This window comes from Zonotrichia albicollis, chromosome 17 (assembly GCF_047830755.1).
Source record: "Zonotrichia albicollis isolate bZonAlb1 chromosome 17, bZonAlb1.hap1, whole genome shotgun sequence".
NCBI lineage: Eukaryota > Metazoa > Chordata > Aves > Passeriformes > Passerellidae > Zonotrichia > Zonotrichia albicollis.
Genome location: NC_133835.1, coordinates 9,544,832 through 9,564,002, shown reverse-complemented (window position 1 = coordinate 9,564,002; position 19,171 = coordinate 9,544,832). Strand labels below are relative to the sequence as shown.

General features: G+C 45.5%; 2 protein-coding genes across 3 annotated transcripts in view; one reads left to right on the top strand and one right to left on the bottom strand.

Moving 5' to 3' along the window:
- LOC102074960 (uncharacterized) overlaps positions 1-16,549 on the bottom strand; it is a 50,435-nt gene extending 33,886 nt beyond the window's left edge. Inside the window, exons 1-2 of one of the 2 annotated variants that reach the window (XM_074553422.1) lie at positions 15,785-16,549; positions 15,147-15,443 (exon numbers count right to left, since the gene is read on the bottom strand). The gene's annotated coding sequence lies outside the window, so the exon portion shown is untranslated. The remainder of the gene's footprint in view (positions 1-15,146; positions 15,444-15,784) is intronic. The other variant, XM_074553425.1, reaches the window with a different exon arrangement.
- Positions 5,010-9,079, top strand: LOC141731080 (neuropeptides B/W receptor type 2-like). The gene is given in 3 exon segments (XM_074553428.1): positions 5,010-5,328; positions 5,836-6,696; positions 6,698-9,079. Coding segments are annotated over 2 exon segments (543 nt in total). The 5' UTR covers positions 5,010-5,328; positions 5,836-6,478; the 3' UTR covers positions 7,023-9,079.
- Positions 16,550-19,171: the final 2,622 nt, after the last annotated feature.

Genomic DNA, 19,171 nt, shown 5'->3' with positions numbered 1-19,171 from the left:
GCCACAAGAATTATGATGTTCTATTTAAGTAGGTCAGGCTGGCCTTAATTGTAAAACAGAGCTATAATAAATTATTGCAGCCCAAAGCCAGAATCAAGTTTCACTAAGCTCAAACCTGCTTTTGCTTCTTTTCCTTCTTCTTTTCCCTCTTTTCCTTACAATAGTTGATGGTATTGTAAACTTTGTACTCCACAATGTCTGTTGCCCAAAAGAGTGTGGAGAAAGGAGCTGGCTCTGTGTAATTGCACTGGAAAACGTCGTTCCAGGAAACAGATTTCATCTGTTTTGTTGGTTTGGGGTTTTTACATTGAGCATTGTACAAAATATTAGACCATTTCTCCAAAACATGATATTAAGGTGAAGATGAGTCATTTCACTGTCATAACACACACAAAAGGGAGGGGAAACCAGAGTGAACAAAGCAGCAAATTCATTCAGCAGCAATTTGCACTCCATAACCCTCTGGTGATGAGGCTTTTAGGCCAGAGGAGCTCTGCTACTTAAGCAGACAAGGCAACACATTAAGCTGTTGCTTAGAGATATTGGAATATATTGCACAGAGCCTGCTCCCTGGTGAGATCCCTGAAGGGCTCCTGGCTGTTTTTCCAAGGATGCATTGTAGCCCTGTTGCAGTGCTGATGTTTGTAAAGACTCACAGCTTTTCCAAGCAGGTCAAGCAATGACAAAAAGGGTGACTTTTCACAAGTTCATTAAAAAAGTCAAAGTGACAACTCCTCTCACTTGGACGGCAGATACCAAGGGCTCTTAGCAGCTGTGTTACAACCAGCTTAATGGCAACTAAATAATGTATATTCCTGCCAGGAATGCTGATGGATCACAGCCCTGCAGGACACCCTCATCTGCCAGCAGCACAGGAAGGACAGGGATCCAGGGAAGAGCGGATTCCTACCTGCTGACTCACGCTAACTTTGGGCAAAAAATATCCTTTTATTTTGGTTTTGTTTTCTCATCCTTTCAAACTAGGATTCCTCCTTATGTTTTGAACTTCACCTGTGCTGAGGTACCCCCTTGCACACACTCTGTGCACATCTAATGAAGGCAACCAGCAGGAAACAGAGCCCTGTTAATAAATCCATGGCCAAGAGAACTCCAAAAGGAAGCAATCAGCTGTACCCCAGAGTACTGCAGCACCAGGTCCCATCACATCCAAGGCTTTTTCCTCACAGATCCCACAGGCAAATTACACAAAAGCTGTCAGTCACGTGGGCTGATGGAAGAACTCTGAGATAGGGAAGCACAAAAGCTGCAAGTCCAGAGGACTAATCAACCCATAGATTGATGCAGCAGATTAGCTTCTCCTGCTTCCAGAGTTCAGGAGGATGAGGCAGCAGCACCTCTGGCACAGTCGGAGCCATGGGACAGTTTTTGCCCACTCCTCGTGGCAGCACTGACACAAGGGAAGTCCAGGCCACTGCCCTGAGCCCCTCACACCCCACAAAAGGTGATGAGGAGCGCTGGAAAAGGGGAGAGTCCACTTCCAGAAACCTCCCTCTTCCAAAGGGCTCTGCTTTCAGCACACTGAGCTGGCTCAGGGCAGCAAACCAACCAAAGTACACTCTCACTTCCAGCGTTGGAGAAAAGCAGGAATAAATGCCAGAGAATAAAAGCATCCAGGAATGGAAGCAGAATTTAATTTCTCTCTGGAGCAAGGCTGCTCGAACGCAGACCAGGGGGGAGTGGGAGAGGAAATGAGGGTGTTTAAAGCAGCATTCCCTCTGCACTCAAATTCTCACAGTTATGTATTAACTGCAGCAAGACTGGCACTGTGTCATTGCTCCCACTGTCACCAGTACTCTGCCAGAGTTCCCTTCATTAACACACCTGCCAGCACAGATCCTGCTGTGGTAGAAGAGCCAGGGTGTCCAAGAAGTTCTGGGAATGAGGGTAACCCATTGCAGGAGCCTCCCAACCTCTTTCCTGGCTGGCAGGGAGCAAACAGCTCCAGCCAGCCACCCACTAGCTCCCAGGGCTACAGCTTTTATTCCCCATCACAGCTGGTCTGAGGAAATTGCTGCACGGTTTGTGTGGATTGCTCCCCTGCAGAGCCAGACTGGGCAGTTATTGATATGTGCTTTCCCTGACAAAAACAGGCCGTTTGAGGACTCCCATTTTCCTTAAATCACTTCCTGAACCCCTTTGCCTTCACTGCAGCTTTCAGGCAGGCAGGATGTGTCACTAGCCCCTGGATCTGTGACAATTATCACCGATCAAAAGCACTTTATTTGCCACAATTCACCAGTTTACCGATGGGGACATTTGCCCTGCAGCTCTTGCCTGGTTCCCTGAGGTGTCCGACAAGGTGAGCACCATCACCTGCCCAAGCCAGCCTGGCTCAATAAGACTGGGAAGGTTATGGGGGAAGCAGAAGGACATCCCAGCTTTGTGGGTGAATGTTATCCTACAAATAGCCTGACCAGGCATTCTTACCTTGAAGCAACTTCAGCCAATTTGATGTAATCAGTTCTGGACATTTCTCAGGACAGGAGGTCCTGTTGTGGTAGGACAAGGGGGAATGGCTTTAAACAGAAGGAGGGTGGATTTAAATTAGATATAAGAAAGAAGTTTCTTTACAATGAGGATGGTGAGGCACTACCAGAGGTTACCCAGAGAGGTGGTAGATGCCCCATCCCTGGGAGCATTCAAGGTCAGGTGGGATGGTTGACTTCTGAGCAATCTGATCTGGTTGATGATGTCCTTGCTCGTTGCAGGGGGGTTGGACTAGATGACCTTTAAAGGTCCCTTCCAACCCAAACTACTCCCTGATTCTATTATTAACCTGCAATGCTTTTAAAAGCCTGAACACTTCATACAAATAAATCACCTTAATAACCAGTGACTGCAAGACAGCCAGCCGAGAACATTTTGTTTTGGTAAACAGATTATTGATTGTATACCTGTGTCCTTGAGGTGAACTTGACTCCTTGACAGCAGCAGGAGCCCAACAAAACAGGTTCTCCATAACTCCAAAATGGTGGATGGCCTTTGTCTGGAGCCAGCAGCACATCAGCTTTAGGGAGGCAATAAAGCAGCACTGATTTAGCATTGGCAGGGATTTCCCCTTCCCTAAAACGCTGCCTTTTCTTTGTTTGCACAGCTGATCCAAGCTGCACAGTGTGAACATGGGCTTCAAGAGGCAAAGTCCATCTCTATGGCACGGATTTGCCAGGAATAAAATCTTTGTCCCTGCTGCGCTGTGCTGATGATGGAGCTGTTGGCACAAAAGTAGGTCCAGGCAGCTCTGCCCTTTATAGCAGTATTTCCAAACCAGTGTTTGATTTCCAGGGCTTTATGCTGCTGTAATATTTATAATCAAGGGATGCCCAGCCAGAGAAGACAAGAAGAGTAAAACATTCTCTCCAAGCACTCTCCATCACACCAATATAAATAGATCTGTTTCCTCTGTGCACAACCTCTGGCCCTGTTTGGGCCCAGAAACACACAGAGGAAATATTTTTTCTGTTGGTAGAACAGTTCCTACTGCAAAGCAATTTCCTACGTGAATTTAGATCTGTTGGCAATTGTCCTCCCCAAAGCAAACAAGTTTTATTGGGGAACCAGGCAAGGAGCTCTGAAAGCAGGTGCCAGTAATTTGTTTGGGGCATATAAGCAAAAGCCCCTCTACCCACACCAGGCAATGAGCTTTAATTAGTCTCCATCTCATCTCTGACAGGTTATTTTAATCAAGCACATCCTAACCAAGGCACGGAGAGCATGTTCACTACCGATAATGAGGAGTAAGGCACAAGACAGAGGGTAAAGCACAAGGGAGCATCATCAGCACCACCGCTCCTGCAGCCCCCTCAGCTCCCAGCCCCTCAAACACACAGCACCCAGGCACACAAAACCTGTGGCCATGGCAGTATGATGCCAATTCCAAGATAATATAGTTTGGAAGGAGAAAGAACAGCTTTTAAACTATCCCAGAGACCAGAGATATACTTTATGCAAAAAAACAGAAAGCCTCAAAGGATTGTGGATGAAAAATACTTTAAAACCCTTTTGTCCCAGGGAATAGTTACAGATCAGCAAATGTAACATCACATTCTCCTGAATTTTTCTGCCTTCTGTATGCTTTTCCCTGAAAAAAGACAACAGCAATTCCTGGAAACTGCATTCCCCCTGCAGACCTACCAAAGCCTTGCTTCATTTACAACTCCTTATAAACCACACCAGCTTTCCCAAAACAGGCAAGAAGAAAGCTCCAGGGGTGTTTCATCTGAAGAAGTATCATCCATATCATTCCTATGCAATATAAGTGGACAATATAATTCCTGTTTAATTTTCCTTAAGCCCAATGTCTGGTTAGATTTTGGTCAAGGAAATATCTTGAAGAGTTGTACATTAAAAAAAAAAAAATCCTATTTTTTGAAGTCCGTTATAGCCATGTCTTTAAGAAGTGCAATGAAATGTTTTACTCCCACCCAGCTACTGGTGCACAATAATCTTGCCAGAAGAATATAAAACATCCAAAAAGAGAAGCAAAGTCAGACACACTTCTTGGCTACTGGCTCAGATCTATGAGCTGGCCCTCTTGGTTAAATGCACTCAGCCAGGCATGGCAGTGATGGATTCCTGTGTTTTCCCTTGCTTTGTCTCGAAACAAAGGTCAGGCAATACTTAAAAGACTAAAAGAGAATCAAAAGACTCTTGATTTCCTTTTTCTTTTTTTTTTTCTTTAGGGACATGCTGGTAAAGTGATCTTACATTGTTGCTCTATAACCTGGGGTGCATTTCCAAGAAGCTTCACTGGACTCCTGCACCTCCTGATGCACATCTGAAGGATTTCACTGGATTTCCAAAGCCAGATCAGAGACCCAGCTGGAGGAACTCAGCCAAACTCCCCCACAGCAGCCGAAAACAGCACAGATCTGGCAAGGTACATCTATTTGTTTATTTTGCAGGTTGTAATGTAGCTCACCCGCCTCCTGCTCCCTTTGTTAAAACGAGCCACTGTTCCCTATTGAAGCAGTTTAACCCCCTGCTTCCCATCCTTTCATCCCTCACTCAGCCAGTCCTGGGTGCTGCCTGTGTCCCTCCACATCTCCCTCATTCCTGAAGGAAACATCCACTGTATTTACTATTTCAGTAACCCTGCAGAGAGAAAACCCTTGTTTCCCCCCTTCCCCGATCCGAGCAAGTGCTAATTGGTCAGACACACAACACGCACACACAGAAGCATCGTGTTGATCTGATTGCAAATCCCGGTACGTCAGCAGCCCAGAGACCCTCCTCCAGCTCGGATCAGAGGGAAGAGGCTCACCAGTGAGAGCAGCAGGTGCTGGAGGAGGCAGAGGAGCCGCTTCCCAGGTAAGGGACACTTCACTCCCCATCCCCAGCGCTGGCAGTCCCGCTCACTTTATCGCCGTGCGACAACAAAAGGCAGAAGAAGTGAGGCACTTCTCTCTGCGGAGCCTGGGACCGGTTGCCAAACCTTTATCTTCACGGTGGGGGGGTAGGGGTCGGTTTCTTGTTCATTCCCTGTGGAGGAATTCTTGGAAGTATGGGTCAGGCAATAGTGATGGATGCGGTGACTGCTACAGGTGGGATGATTCCTGCTGTGTCTCTAAAGTGGATTCGCTTTCAGGGTACTTTTCTCTCTCTTCCCCGATTAATCCTGAACTTCTGAGATGTACAGGTTTGTCTATCTGTGCCAAATTTGGGGTGCTGCCAGTTGTTTGTAGTGGGGATGGTTTTCAGAGTGAGTTCATAACCCACCCTCGCTTAAAGGTGTACTTTGATTGCAGGGTAATCCTCTTTAACCGTTAATTTCAGAAATACTCCCTGAACTATTTTTCCCCCTCCTTCTTTTGCTAGGGGACCCTGGGAGTGGGGAGTAGCAGTGTCAGAAACTTCTTCATTGTTTGTGAAATCGCTGTCCATGAAGAGCCTGAACTCCGACACAAAGGCAGGCGCTAATTAACCACAGGAACACTTCTGCTCCAGCACGGAAAGCAAGAGCTGTGCCAGAGAAACTGCAGCCATCCCTCCGGTCCTCCAAGGGCTGTGAACAGCCAGCCAGGCACGAAATTCCCCCTTCTGCCTCCTTGTTCCTGTCAGCCCTAGAAGAACTCTCACTGTAGACAGCTGAACAGGAGCCGCTCAACTCCCCCAGCAAAGAAAAGCCAAAGCTCACCGGAATGCTCTCAGAAAGAAGAGTTCCTTGATTTATTTAGAAAGTCATTATTCTCTTGCTTTCTTGGTTCTTGGAGACTTATGTCTTCCAAAGATTTTTTTCTCCCATCATCACTTCAAAATCTAACTTCTCCAACAGGGGGGAGAGGTAAGTTAGGTGGTCCAAGAAGCCTCACAACTCACCTTTGAAAATAAGCTGCATCTAAATGAGGTAACAGCTGCTTCTCACAGGAGGGGGAAAATATCCCAACCAAACAAAAAGCCTCTCACTTCTGGGCTAGTGAGGCTTTCAGTGGTATCTGAGGGTGGTCTGTGATCAAAAGGCATGGGAATCCTCTCCTTTTGGGATGATCTAAACAGCTCCTGCAGCAACGCAGGCAACAGCTGCTACCTGGAAAACAGCATGAGGTTCAACTTCACCCTTCAAGAGCAGGCAGCTGATTTCTATGTTGTCCTGCCCGTGATCTACTCTGTGATCTGTGCTGTGGGGCTCACAGGCAACACTGCTGTCATCTATGTGATCCTCAAGGCCCCCAAGATGAAGAGTGACCAACATGTTCATCCTGAACCTCGCTATCGCTGATGACTTGTTCACCCTTGTCTTGCCCATCAACATTGCAGAGCACCTCCTCCGCTACTGGCCCTTCGGAGAAATCCTCTGCAAGGTCATCTTGTCCATAGACCACTACAATATCTTCTCCAGCATTTATTTCCTGACAGTGATGAGCATAGACAGGTACCTGGTGGTACTGGCTACGGTCAGGTCCAAGAGGATGCCCCATCGCATGTACCAAGCAGCCAGGATTGTCAGCCTGTGCATCTGGCTCCTGGTCACCATCACAGTCCTCCCTTTCATCATCTTCCAATAAAATGTGCCTGGGAAGAGGGATGGCTTAAACTGGCATTGTTTGCTTTCCTTTGAAGAACAACAATATCCAAAACACAACAGATGAATATTCCTGGGGTAGAGGTTGGTAATTCAACTGCAAACCACAGGAGAGGAAGGATTGCAGGAACCACAAGAGGAAGACAAATTGTAGTCTCATCAAACAACAGAGAAGTCAAGTGCCTGTGTATAAATATACAACGTTTGTATTGAATTATTCCAGGAAAATGCGAGTCTGAAGTGAATCCCAGGTGTTTGACTTCATGAAAATTAGCAAGCCCTGATTAGATTTCCCTCTCAGACGGTGAATATGAAATCCCTGGGCAGATGCCTCAGTTCTGGGTGTAGGTAGAGTTACTGTATTCAGGAACCTCTCCTCTGCATCTCCCATTTTTTTGAAAACAAGTCCCACACAGTGGCCCCAGTGCCAGCACATGTCACCCTCTGAGCTGCACTGCTGAGATTTAGATTTCAGCCACGACTGAAGAACAACAAAGGCCCCTTTGTGATCCTACCCAGAGATACAGCCAGGAACAGCTTCAGCAGCTGTTTCAGCACTGCCCGGGTCTTTATCAGAACAATCTTAATTGATGTTGGAAGGGATTCAAAGTGCAAACACAGGTGGTTTTAATCCCCTTCTTCATTTAACCTCGGCAATGTAGCTCTTCTTTTGGCTGGGTTCAGCAGCTCAGTCATAGAATTCTAGAGTGGTTTGGGTTACTGAGGAACTGAATGACCATCTCATTCCAACCCCCCTGCCTTCCACTATCCCAGGTTGATCCAAGCCCTGTGCAACTGGCCTGGAACACCTCCAGGGATGGGGCAGCCACAGCTTTTCTTGGCAGCCTGTACCAGGGCCTTACCACCCTCACGGAAAAGAATTTCTTCCCAATATCCATCTAAACCTGCCCTCTGTCAGGCTGAACCCACTCCCCCTTGTTCTGTCACTCCAGACCCTTGTCCAAAGTCTCTCTCCAGGTCTCCTCAAGCACCTTCAGGCATTGGAAGGAGCTCAAAGGTCTCCCTGGAGCTTTCTCTTCTCCAAACCAAACAGTCCCAGCTGCTCCAGCCCTTTGAGCATTTTCACAGCCTCCTTTGGACTGACTCCAGCAGCTCCACATCCTCCACCAATTCCAGCAAGCAGCCAGAGTTCAACAATTGAGAGACAAGAGCTACATGGTTCATTAATTTTTATCAACACAATGCCATGACACAGGAACCCTCAAGCCTTGTGGTACCCTGAGACCAGCTCTGCATCCCCCCAAAGCTGCCAAGAGAAGGGGAGGGCATCACCAGGAGGGATCGGCACTGCCAGGGCAAAGGGTGGGCAGAGACCTGCCCTGTCTGGGCTGGCTGATGGAGTCACTGGGATGGATCTTGGGGAGGGTTTTGCATTCCACGAGGACAAACGCTGGAGTGTAAGGCACTGTCTGTTCCCGACAGCGACCACCCGGTGGCATTTTGCATTTGTAATGAAACAAGCACAAGTCCCACCTCTGCCTGCGTTCCAGGGAACAGTGAAATACGATCCGGGCTAATGAGGCTGGAGTAACTGAGTTTTCATTAAAGATTGGCTCTTTTCTAACAGGCCAGAAAGAAGCTCAGTTACACAGACATGGGGAGTAAAGCCACCATGAGGGTCAGCAGCCAGCTGGACCCTGCAAGTCCTACCTACCACAGCTTGTTAAATTCTTTCTGTGTCAGAGCTTTTCCCTGTTATTCTTCACGTGAGATAGACCAAAAAACAATGACAAAATCAGAGCCCAAATGCACCAGGCACGGATTTGCAATGGGCTCTGAACAGAGTCTACTGGCTGTAAGGGTTTCCCATTTACCTAATGCAAATTCTTATTCCTTCTCTATAATTGCCCTGAATTAATTAAAATAGTTTTAGAGCACAAGGTATTTTATTTCTCTTCAGAAAAGGGTTTCCCCTTTGTAATCCCATCCCAAATCCCCTTTCTTTTAACCTTAGCAGCCTCCCACCATTTTGCAAATCCTTTTTTTTTTTCCAAGCTCTCTGTATTTATTAAACCTTTGTGCTCTACAATATCTGATTTCTTATCTGCTTGGCTGGCTGATTTGTTGGGGTTCCTTTGTGAGCTTGGCAGTGAGCAGAAGCACAGTTAGAAAAAAAGAAAAAAGAGAAAAAAAAGAAAAGAGGGGGGGAAAGATCACCTCCCAAAAAAATAAAATAAAAAGGAAGGAACCTTAATTAAGGGAGGACAGCAATACATGATGGTTTTCAAATATCCCCAATCCTTTTTCTGTCAAGTATTTAGCATTAGCCTCTTTTTAGTATTCAAGGGAACATGAAGGGGACTACCAGGAATTAACCAAACTAAGGAGGTACCCGAAATCAAATAGTAGATCATTTCCCTGAGACTGAAAAGGAAGAAAGTATTTTTCATTGCAATTACAGCTGAAGGTACCTGGGAAATATAAACCTGCTTAACTGAGCAGCACCTGAGAAAGTGGCAGGAGTGACCACATATTTCAATAAAGCACAGGCTTTAGTGACACAAAATCAGGGCCAAAAAGCAGAAAAAACCCTTAATTTTTTTACTTAGTAACAAGCTCCACTGAAAGGGATCCCAGCATATCATCTCACTAGGGGAGGAAATAACACAGCAAGAAAGGGCTGATGTGGAAAATTCGTCTCATCACATCCGAGGGGCTCACCACCCTTTTTAACACCATTCCTGGGTGGAAAGCTGCTGCAGGGACCTTGGGAGCAGCAAAATCCAAGTGCTGGGCTGGCAGGGTGCCAGCAGCTGCTCCTCCTCTGAGTCACTGCCCCGTTACCTTGGCGAGCACAGCCATGAGTACCTGAGAGCAGCTCCAGCACCCAGAGAACGTCTTGTTTCCTGTTACTCCAGCAGCACAGCGCTGATTACACATTCTCCCCCCGCTGCTAATTAATTAAATAAAATCAGGAGCACGTTAGCAGTTGCAGGAGGGACTCGCCAGTTGGCACACGCTGACTCCAGCCCCCTCCACAGCGTCCCTGTGGAACAGAGCTCTTTTTTCTCAGCATTTCAGGGCTGGTGGTCCCCCTCTCTCAATTTTTTCCCTGTTTCTGGAAGAAGGCACCAAAAAGAAGTTATTTGCATTAGGAGGGAAGGTGGTTTAGGCTGATTTTGGACAGAAAGCCGCGTGGGACCTCATCCCCTCTGCCTGATGCCTTGGGCTGCCACACTCTGGGTGGGAGTTTGTACAGCAGCACCTGATCCTCTGCCAAAAAGCATTAAACCCTCTAATTTCACCTCACCGCACTAATTACTTCTCACAGGGCCTTTGATGCTGCTGAGAAACTCATTAAATTCATTGTAACATGTCACAGCTCTGGCTGAGGGCCCAGGGGCCTTGCAGGCCCAGGGGCCTCATGCAAAGCCACCCCAATGCTACCGGGCAAGCAGCGTGTGGCAGGATGGTCCCACCCAGGACACCACACTCAGGGCTGCAAAGGGAATGGAAAGCTCTGTAAACATGCTATAAAATCAGGCAGAGACATTGCCCTTGACCAGCTGTCTCTCCAGGCCCTGCTTCCAGGGCTCTTTTGTGAACAGATCTGTCAAAGCACATGGCAGCAATTCCCAGCCCTGCCTACTCCAAGTGGCATCATTTTGGTACCTGACTGCTTCAAAGGTGAAAGCATATTCTCTCTAATTTGCTAAATTGACAAATTGACTCCTCTCAGAAGACAGTCTCATTTAAATCTTCTACCTCTTTAGCTTTGTACACTCAGCCCATTACATTGAAAGATTTTACCTTAATTTCTTCTCCAGGAAAGAAGTAATTGATCTTTTATTTGTGGCCCTTTAAATTGGAATGTTGACTACAAAAATCCACTGCTCATCACATCAAAGGTTGATCCAATAGTGCCAATTACTCCAGTAATGGAGATCTTTAGAGGGATGGGTGGAAAGGAACAGGATCAAAATGGATGGGCCTTCTCAGAGGAAGAAGCAGAATCTGAGGAGACAGCACAGCTTTAAATTAGGATATCTGCTGTGCATGGCAAGACAAAACACCACCCATTCCTCATTCTGGCTCTGGATGTGATTCAACCCACTCGTCCCCAGCTCTGGAGGTGTGGTGCAGAGTCTGATCCTCACTCCCCTAGCAAATGACAGAACTGAGCTGATCTCAGCCTGGAATCCCTGAGGGTTGACAGCAAGGACTCCTACCAGATGTAACTCACGTGTTTGCAACAAGCACAGCATCCACTGGCAGGGAATGATTTGCTCTTCATCCTTCCCACCCTCCAGGTATTTCTCTGGGAAAATCCACTCTCTAGTGGGGACAAAGCAGTAGAGATGGAAGGTTCTGTGTGCCCCAAAAAGCCACCAGCCTGTTCACCCACAGCTCTGCCACTCACAGCCACCAGCTCTGCACAGAGCAGGCCGCAAACTGGTCACTGCCAGCACTGCCTGTGGTCTGAACTGGGAACTGTGGATCAAGCTTCAAGTATTTTCTAGTGGGAAGTATTTTACCCAGTTCCCTACAGATTCTGGTTCTGGGTCAGTCCCACAGCAGGTCTGGGGAGTGTTTAGATCAACAGGGTCTCCCCTGGCTGGGCTGGATCTTGAGGTCTCCTTCCAAACTACAGCACAGTAAAAAATAGGTACTAAGGTCACAATGAAAAATCTTCTGCTGAGCCTTCTTTAGTGTCTCTCAACTCCTAATTCTGATTGTAAAATGCTATTTAGGGAGATCAGACTGATCATAATCGGGACATTTTTGTGGATTTTTGTAAAAATGCTTTTTGAAGCTTTAAGATGGAGGGATTTTCACCAAAGTCATTATTCCTCTTACAAGTTTTTCAGCATCCTGTTGTTTTGACTTTCCACTCTTATCTCTTGCCAACTTTTACCTGCCCAGAGCCAGTTGTTTTGCTGACAGCTGCCATGCCCATGTGCCACTTTCTGAGCATCACCTGCATGAGGCCTCAGGTGCTCACTAAGGAAAACTCACTCCTTCATATTCTTTGCAGAACCAGGAAAGATCTTGCTTGGAAGATCTTTTGCCCAATAGAAAAAAGAAGTTTCTATTCAAACCTACTCTGTGTGCCATCACTGATGTATTTTTGACTCAGAGAAATCTGTTTATTTTCTGTTCTTAAATCAGGAGTGAGCAGCTCCATGAGCAGCACCACAGCAGAGGAAACACAAACGGGCTGTTGCTCAAACACCATCTCTGAAAGGATTGTGCTCTGCTTTTCAGATGAGATTAAGAGCTCAATTACAGAAGAGAAAAAGGCTTTCATTAAATCACACATAGAACATAATAAGGACAAATTACAAAGCTCTTCAGAAGCAAATCTGTGTCAGACTGCTGGGTAAGGAGGCCCTTTAGGGGAGGCCTTCATAGGTTTCTCCTGCCCTTCTGAAGAAATGAGTCCTGCACACCTCATCTTACCACGTTTTTGAGGAAAGCTCACAACCAGAATCCTATGGGGCATCCAGTGTGCAAATCCCACAGACAGAAATACCCATTGGGCTCTGGATTTGCAGATGTGAACCTGGAGCTGAGGGACTGGATGCTTTTCCCTCCCCAGAAATCCAAGGCACTGCATGGCAGAGCTCAAAGTGGCCAGCAAAGGGTTACAGGGCTGCCCAGAATCCTGCACCTGGGAAAGGGGAAGTCCAGGTTCAGTCACAGAGCTGTCACCACTTGATTTTGTTCCCTTGTTATTTTGCTCTCCTGGAATATATTATGGTTAATTAAAGGCAGTTAGCTAATTGGATGGTAAGCAGGTGCTGGTTTAAAAGAAAACCAAACCACTGTTCCCCTTTGAAATGCCAGACAGGAGATTAATTGAAATTCCCTTTGAAAAGATATCCCCAAACCTCCTAATCTGTTGATGAAAACAGTCAAGGAAAAGTCAAGGAGAAAAGAACAAACAAGGTTTTTCAGGAGGTTTCACAACTCAGGCAACTGCAAGTATCAAGCATTAGGATTGAGGATTGTCATTGCCACACCAGGAAACCTTTCAAAGTCTCAAAAACTTTCACTGAACAGCAGTGCCAGAATGCCCCAAAGCTGAACAACAATCCCATGAAGGCATAATATTTCCACTAAGGCCAGGACGAGATGAGTAGGAGAGGATGGCTGGGGCTCTTCAAAAGCCAGACCTCAGAGCTGGAATTTAATCCTGATATCCATCTTGTTATCCAGAAAAGGATCAAGACATGTGAGGGAGCTCAGAAAGCCAGAGTACTCAAAACAGCAGCATGTACACAGAAGGAAGAAGAGAAAATACAGCTGGATACTTCCTAATGCTCTTCTTTGGACTGATCTGGTGTCTGGTGCAGTGAGTCACAGAAAACTTGCTCTAAACATGGGGGGCAGAACTGAAAATGCTCACTGGTAGGCAACAGAAAAAATTAAGAGCATATAGGAGTGAGTGTAGTCACAAGGACCTGGAGAAGAAAGAGCCCCAAAAGGCCAGACATGATGTAATATCATCCATAATAAGGGTAAAATACATGCTGCTATTCATCATGTATCCAAAGAATTATGGAATGGTTTGGGTTGGAAGGGACCTTTAAAGGTCATCTGGAATGACAGAGTACTGAAAGCAACAGAAAAACAGTATCTTAAGTGCCAGGGAAAACTGTGTTGAAAGCAACCTAAGGTTAGAGCCAAAACAGCAACACCTTATCTTTGAACTAAAGATTTATCAATAACTAATGCTGTCTGCCACTGAGAGGCACACTAAACCAGAATCCTCCACTCCAGCTTTGCCATGCTGTGCTATCACAGCTCTCCATGCTCCCCAGCTCCTGCAGAAACTGGACTTTGTGATGTGACCCCAGCATGGCAGCAGCCCAGGTCAAGCATCACCACTCCTACCAAATAAAGCAGTTTTTACCTGAACATCAAACAACACTAAATTTCTCTGGGGAGCACTGGGTGCAGGAAAATCAGGGACAGAAAAGGGATGTGTCTGTGGAACAGAGGGCTGGTAAAAATTCTCATTAGGTTGTTAACAGCTGGTTTCATTAGTCTGCCTACAGACAATCATAATTACTTAGCGGCTACTGCAGGGTGAAAAGCCATTTCAGTTTATTAATGTTCTCAGAGCTGCAAACCTGACAGTGAAATTATTTTTAAAGTGGCTTGTAAAGTTTGTCTCTTCTCAAAGAACGTGTCAGGCTGATAGACCAAGCTGTGAAATTTATGCCCCAATAAAAGGGAGTTTGAATGCAGTTTAATGGCACCTGAAATGTTCTGCTCTGAGAAACTGTCCCCAAAGTCCAGGTGGACCTTTCTCCATGGGAACTCTTAGAAATTTGTAGAAGCTATATATTTTACAGGAGCATTTATAGCCCCAGGGTCAAGAGCAAAGCCATAAAATGCTGCTCAAGCCGTGAGCTTTCTCAAACCAGAGGTAAACTTTTATCTAAAGGTCTGTCTGGAGCCTAGGACTACTAAATTTGCTCTAGTAGAATTCTGTTATAAAGCTTAGCCTGCAACCAAGGTAGACTTTTATCTCAGCTTAATTAAATATTCCCCCTATACCACCATAAATTATTATTTCCCCACTATAATTCATGTTTTGTCCACTCCTAATTACGCTTTTTTCTTGCCCTAAGCACAATCCTTACTCATACAATACGTTTGATGACTCTCATTAAATTTATTATTCTACAGACATATGTTAAAGTTTACCTGAATGAGAGCTTTATCCAGCTCCTGCCAGAGCTAATGGAGAAGATATTTCAGTTTATTCAAAGCAGCTGTTATCTCAGAAAGAGGATGATGCTTAAATTATAATAAAAATTCTGCCAGAAACAGTATTCCTTTGTTTCCCCCAACCATTCACTAAAAGCCCTCAGTCACTTAGGAACTTTTAAAATAATTTCTAGTATTCACTACATGGTCAATTACTAAAGGAGCTCTGACCCTGCAGGGCAGTTAATGACCATCTCTGACATTTTTCCTACATATTTTTTTTTCCCCAACATTTTCCTCAACAGCAGCTAACCAGGTTCCTTGCCCTTTTTATCTCCTGTTTCATCCATTTACTCTCATCCTCCATGGCACAGCACACGATATTTCCACAAAACCACCCTGCACCAGCCACTATTTCTTAACTCACCCATGAAATCCCAATCTTTGACACTTCCACCTCTTCATCTTCCCATCCAGGGAGGGCAGTCAAGGTCACCCAGATGCAAACGAGGTGTTTGAAGCTGAGGTGTGATGAAGCACTGATTGCTTGATGAGCACAGGAGGAGGAAAGGTCTTGGCTGTGCCTTGGTTCTTAAATCATCCTCAGTTGTGCAGGAAAATTAAGGACAGAGCAGTGATGCTCCTCTGACCACCTTCCTCATGGCATTGTTCCTGTCACGAAGTTAAAGACAGTCAAGTCACACATATTCTCTTTCTCTGACTCCTGCTGGGATGACAACATTGAAAAATAGAAAAAAAAATATAATTATCAGGGATTTTCATAGTGTAAACTCAGGATTTCCCACCCTCTTGCAGAGGGGGAATGTTCATCAGGCAAAGGATATGAGGAGGAGCCTCAAATTGTCCAAAATCCCAGTAAAAATATTTTTTTTCCTATGGAAACCTTCACCAAAGCTGGTCACACTTCAGGCCCTTTGTGCACCCATTTCCTGATGTGCATCTCCCAGTGGGGTGTTCCTACTACTCCAGGGACCCCACACAAACCTTACAGCCCCCCACAAACACACCCCCAGGAGCTGCACCCTTCCCTCCAAACCTGGGTACCTGCAACAGCCGCCTCTGTGCTGAGCTGAGCCTGGCTCTCCCCAAAACGAGGTGCTCAGTTTATCCTTGGAAAGATTGACAACAGCATTCTTGTCTTCTTCAAAAGAGCCATTATTTCACAACTGTAATCTCCACACTGAGACTTTATTCCCTTAAAGTGTCCAAGTACACCGGCAGCATCAAGGAAGGCACTGAAGTGAGTCAAGTTTAACCCCAAAGAGCTCTCAGCTCCCTGTGAAAGCTGAGAGAAGCAGTAGAGAAAGAATGAATGCTCCTATAATGGCATCTAACAGCCACAGGGCAAGGGAGAAGTTGGTTTTAGAGAATGAAGAAAAAGCACTAAGGAATAAAAGGTGAGAAAAATCCATCACTCGAACAGGTAAATGAAGGTAAACCACTTGAAGAGGCAGACTTAGGATGGAGAGAAAAACCCCACAATTAATAGTGTTCGTGACACCCAGAGGCAAAACAAGCCCAGGGGAGCAGGAAAGAGGTAAGCCTGTGCTCCAAGGAACAGCAGAAATGAAGTGAGAGCTCTGGAGGGAACAAAAGAAAGAGGCACTCTGAAGAAAGGAAAAAATGCCTCCACACAAGGTCCTTTGGTTTTTTTAAATCAAGAGTCTCTTATATGATGCGGTAGAAATACAGAAAAATAAAGGTCAGGAGAAGCATGGTTGATTGGGAACATTCCTACATAACAGACAAGATATATCCTTGTGCAAATTATTCCATGCAGCACTCACATATTTAATTGCTGCTTTTCCTCTTCCCGGGGAAGCAGAGTTGCTTTACTTACTCAAAGCAATATTTTCTCCCTCCTCCCTGGCAAAGAACAAGCTCCCATCTTGGCAAGGGCTCGCTGGTTTACTTAATGCTCATCACAGCCATGCTAAGGTGAGTGGAGCAGGTTAATTTATCACTTGTTACAATGATTAACTTGCCCAGCTGCCGGGTCCAAGAGCCCCAGAGGGCCTCAGGTTATACAGGATCACAGAAGGAAAAGCTCCATTGCATTAAGTTGCTGCCACACTGGCCCTCTCTGCCTGTCAAACACACTCAGCTGCTCTTGCACTGCCCTCTGAAAATCCCCCATAAAATACAAGTGAAAATCCCTTATCACCTATGAGAAAGCACAGCTGAGTTCTGCTCAGGGTATTTCAATCTATGTGGGGTATTTGTGAGCTCCCCTTGCAAAGGCAGCATCTCAGGAAAACCAAAAGTTTCATTTCATGGACTCACCATACTCAGGACTCTTCCCCTAGATCAGTTTGCTCCAAGCCCCATCTAACCTGGCCTTGAACACTTCCAAGGGTGACACAACCACAGCTCCTCTGGAACCTGTTTTGCTCCTCCCAGATCTAAAATCATACCCCAACTTAGCAGCCTCAGACACAGATTTCTATTAAATATCTACATTTTTCTAGGGAAGAAATATGGCAAACCTTGTTTGCATCCAACTTTGCAAAATCAACACAAGCTCTTCAGAAATGGCTGCCACCCACTTTTCTTATTTTTCCCCATTTGGTGGAACATTTTCATTCTGTTGTTGTTTGGAGCAATATTTTAATATATATGGCTAAGCTGCTTAAAATAGTACAGCATGATACTTGTGTGAGGGGTGGAAAACTGAGCTCTCTCACATCCAGTGTTTGTGTTGTTGGAAGTCTTCAATTCCACCTCTCTGGTGGGATGAAATAGGTGCTACTAATCCAACTTCTAAAGTATCATGCATCAAGCTGACACTATTTTAAGACTTAAAAAAACCCAGCCAATTTAAACAAACCTCTGCTCCTTTCCATTTTCTCTGTTCCACAGTTTATGACAGAAGACAGGAGAGAAAGATTGTTTTGGGAACAATGTTTTCAGCACTCTAAAAATACTATAAAAACTGCTCTGCCACACTCTCAGCTGTTACAGCCCCAAAAAGCACAGAGTGTCTTTGCTCACAGAGTCACAATTGTGGTGGGATTTCTACCTCACCAGAGGACAATCAATTTTTTGTTTTCTCCTGGAAATAACTACAGCACTTCTGGGTAGCAAGGCAAACATGAGCCTCTTTTAATGGCCCTTGAAACTGGAAATGTGAAATGAGGTACACAAAGCCAAAGGCCAGCTGAACCTGTGATCTCTGAATGTCTTCACAATCTTCCCAGGAAGATGAATGGCAATCACTGTTCTGCCAGGGAAACTGCATCTGCTGGGAATGGGGTGTAGAAAATGTGCTTTCTGCTCCTCAGAGCCAAAATTCCTACACATTTCTTGTAAGTCCCTCTTAGAAAAGGACCATGTTCAGCTGAGTGACAGTGAAGCAAAATAGCAATCCAGGAATAAATGTTCCTGCGCACAACATCCTCCATTCACATGGATACTTCCTCACTGGCACCCAGGAACAAGGGAGGAACCCAGATGCATCATTGTACATAAAGTCAGATGTGTTGAGGGATGAACAGATCTCACAGGGATATGGAAACCTCCCCTAAAAACCCAGTCCAGGGAGAGCCTGAGCTGTTTTGTGGTTCCAGGCATGAAGATGCTCAGGACCTTCCACAGATGCTCAGGATTGTGCCTGGATCTTGCTCTGGAAATGCCAGTGGCTCAGCTGAGAGCTGTGGGGATGATTTACACTGCACTGAGAGGGGCCACAGTCCTGCAAGGGTCTTTCATCAGGAGCAAACAGCAGCCTGGAGGGTGGGGAATGCTGCATCTGAACCACTGCTCATCCTTCACCTTAATGTGGAGCTGCCCCCAAAGTTGCCATGTATCACTTTTTATTTTTCTCCTGTTGGGTATATTTTGGAGCAGCTGTTTTATGTGGCTTTTTATGGTGATTCTGTGGGAAGCAGCCATTTGCCTGCTGTGATATCCTCACAACTAACACTAACTCCTTATTTCCTTTGGTTTTATTTGGGGTTTTTTATCTGTTTGATTGGTTTGCGTGGGTTTGTTTATTTGGCTTTTTGTCTGTTTTGGTTTGAACTTTTTATTTGCTTTTTTATAAATGATTGGTAAAGTTGGCATAGCCAAACTCAAGAAAATGTAAACCAGGCTTGACTTTCCAGAAATTACTTTTGGCTGGGTTTAGCTGCACACCCAGGCTCAGGATCACCAGTATTTTTGCAGGTTTTGCTCTGCATCATCAGCCTGCCCAGACTCTGCTTGGTGTTTCACAAATGGAGAAGACAGTGGACATTGTGCTAAGCTTCATTTCAAACAGAAAAACCATCAGCATGACAGAAAAGAAGAAAAAAAATAAAATTGACCAGTTAGAACAGAACAAGTGTCCCACCATCATCCCCTCCACTGTTAATAATTTTGTATATTTAGAGGCAAATCTGGGTCTAAAGCTTCCATCTCTCAGTTCCTGATGCTATTTGCTACCCTTCAGCT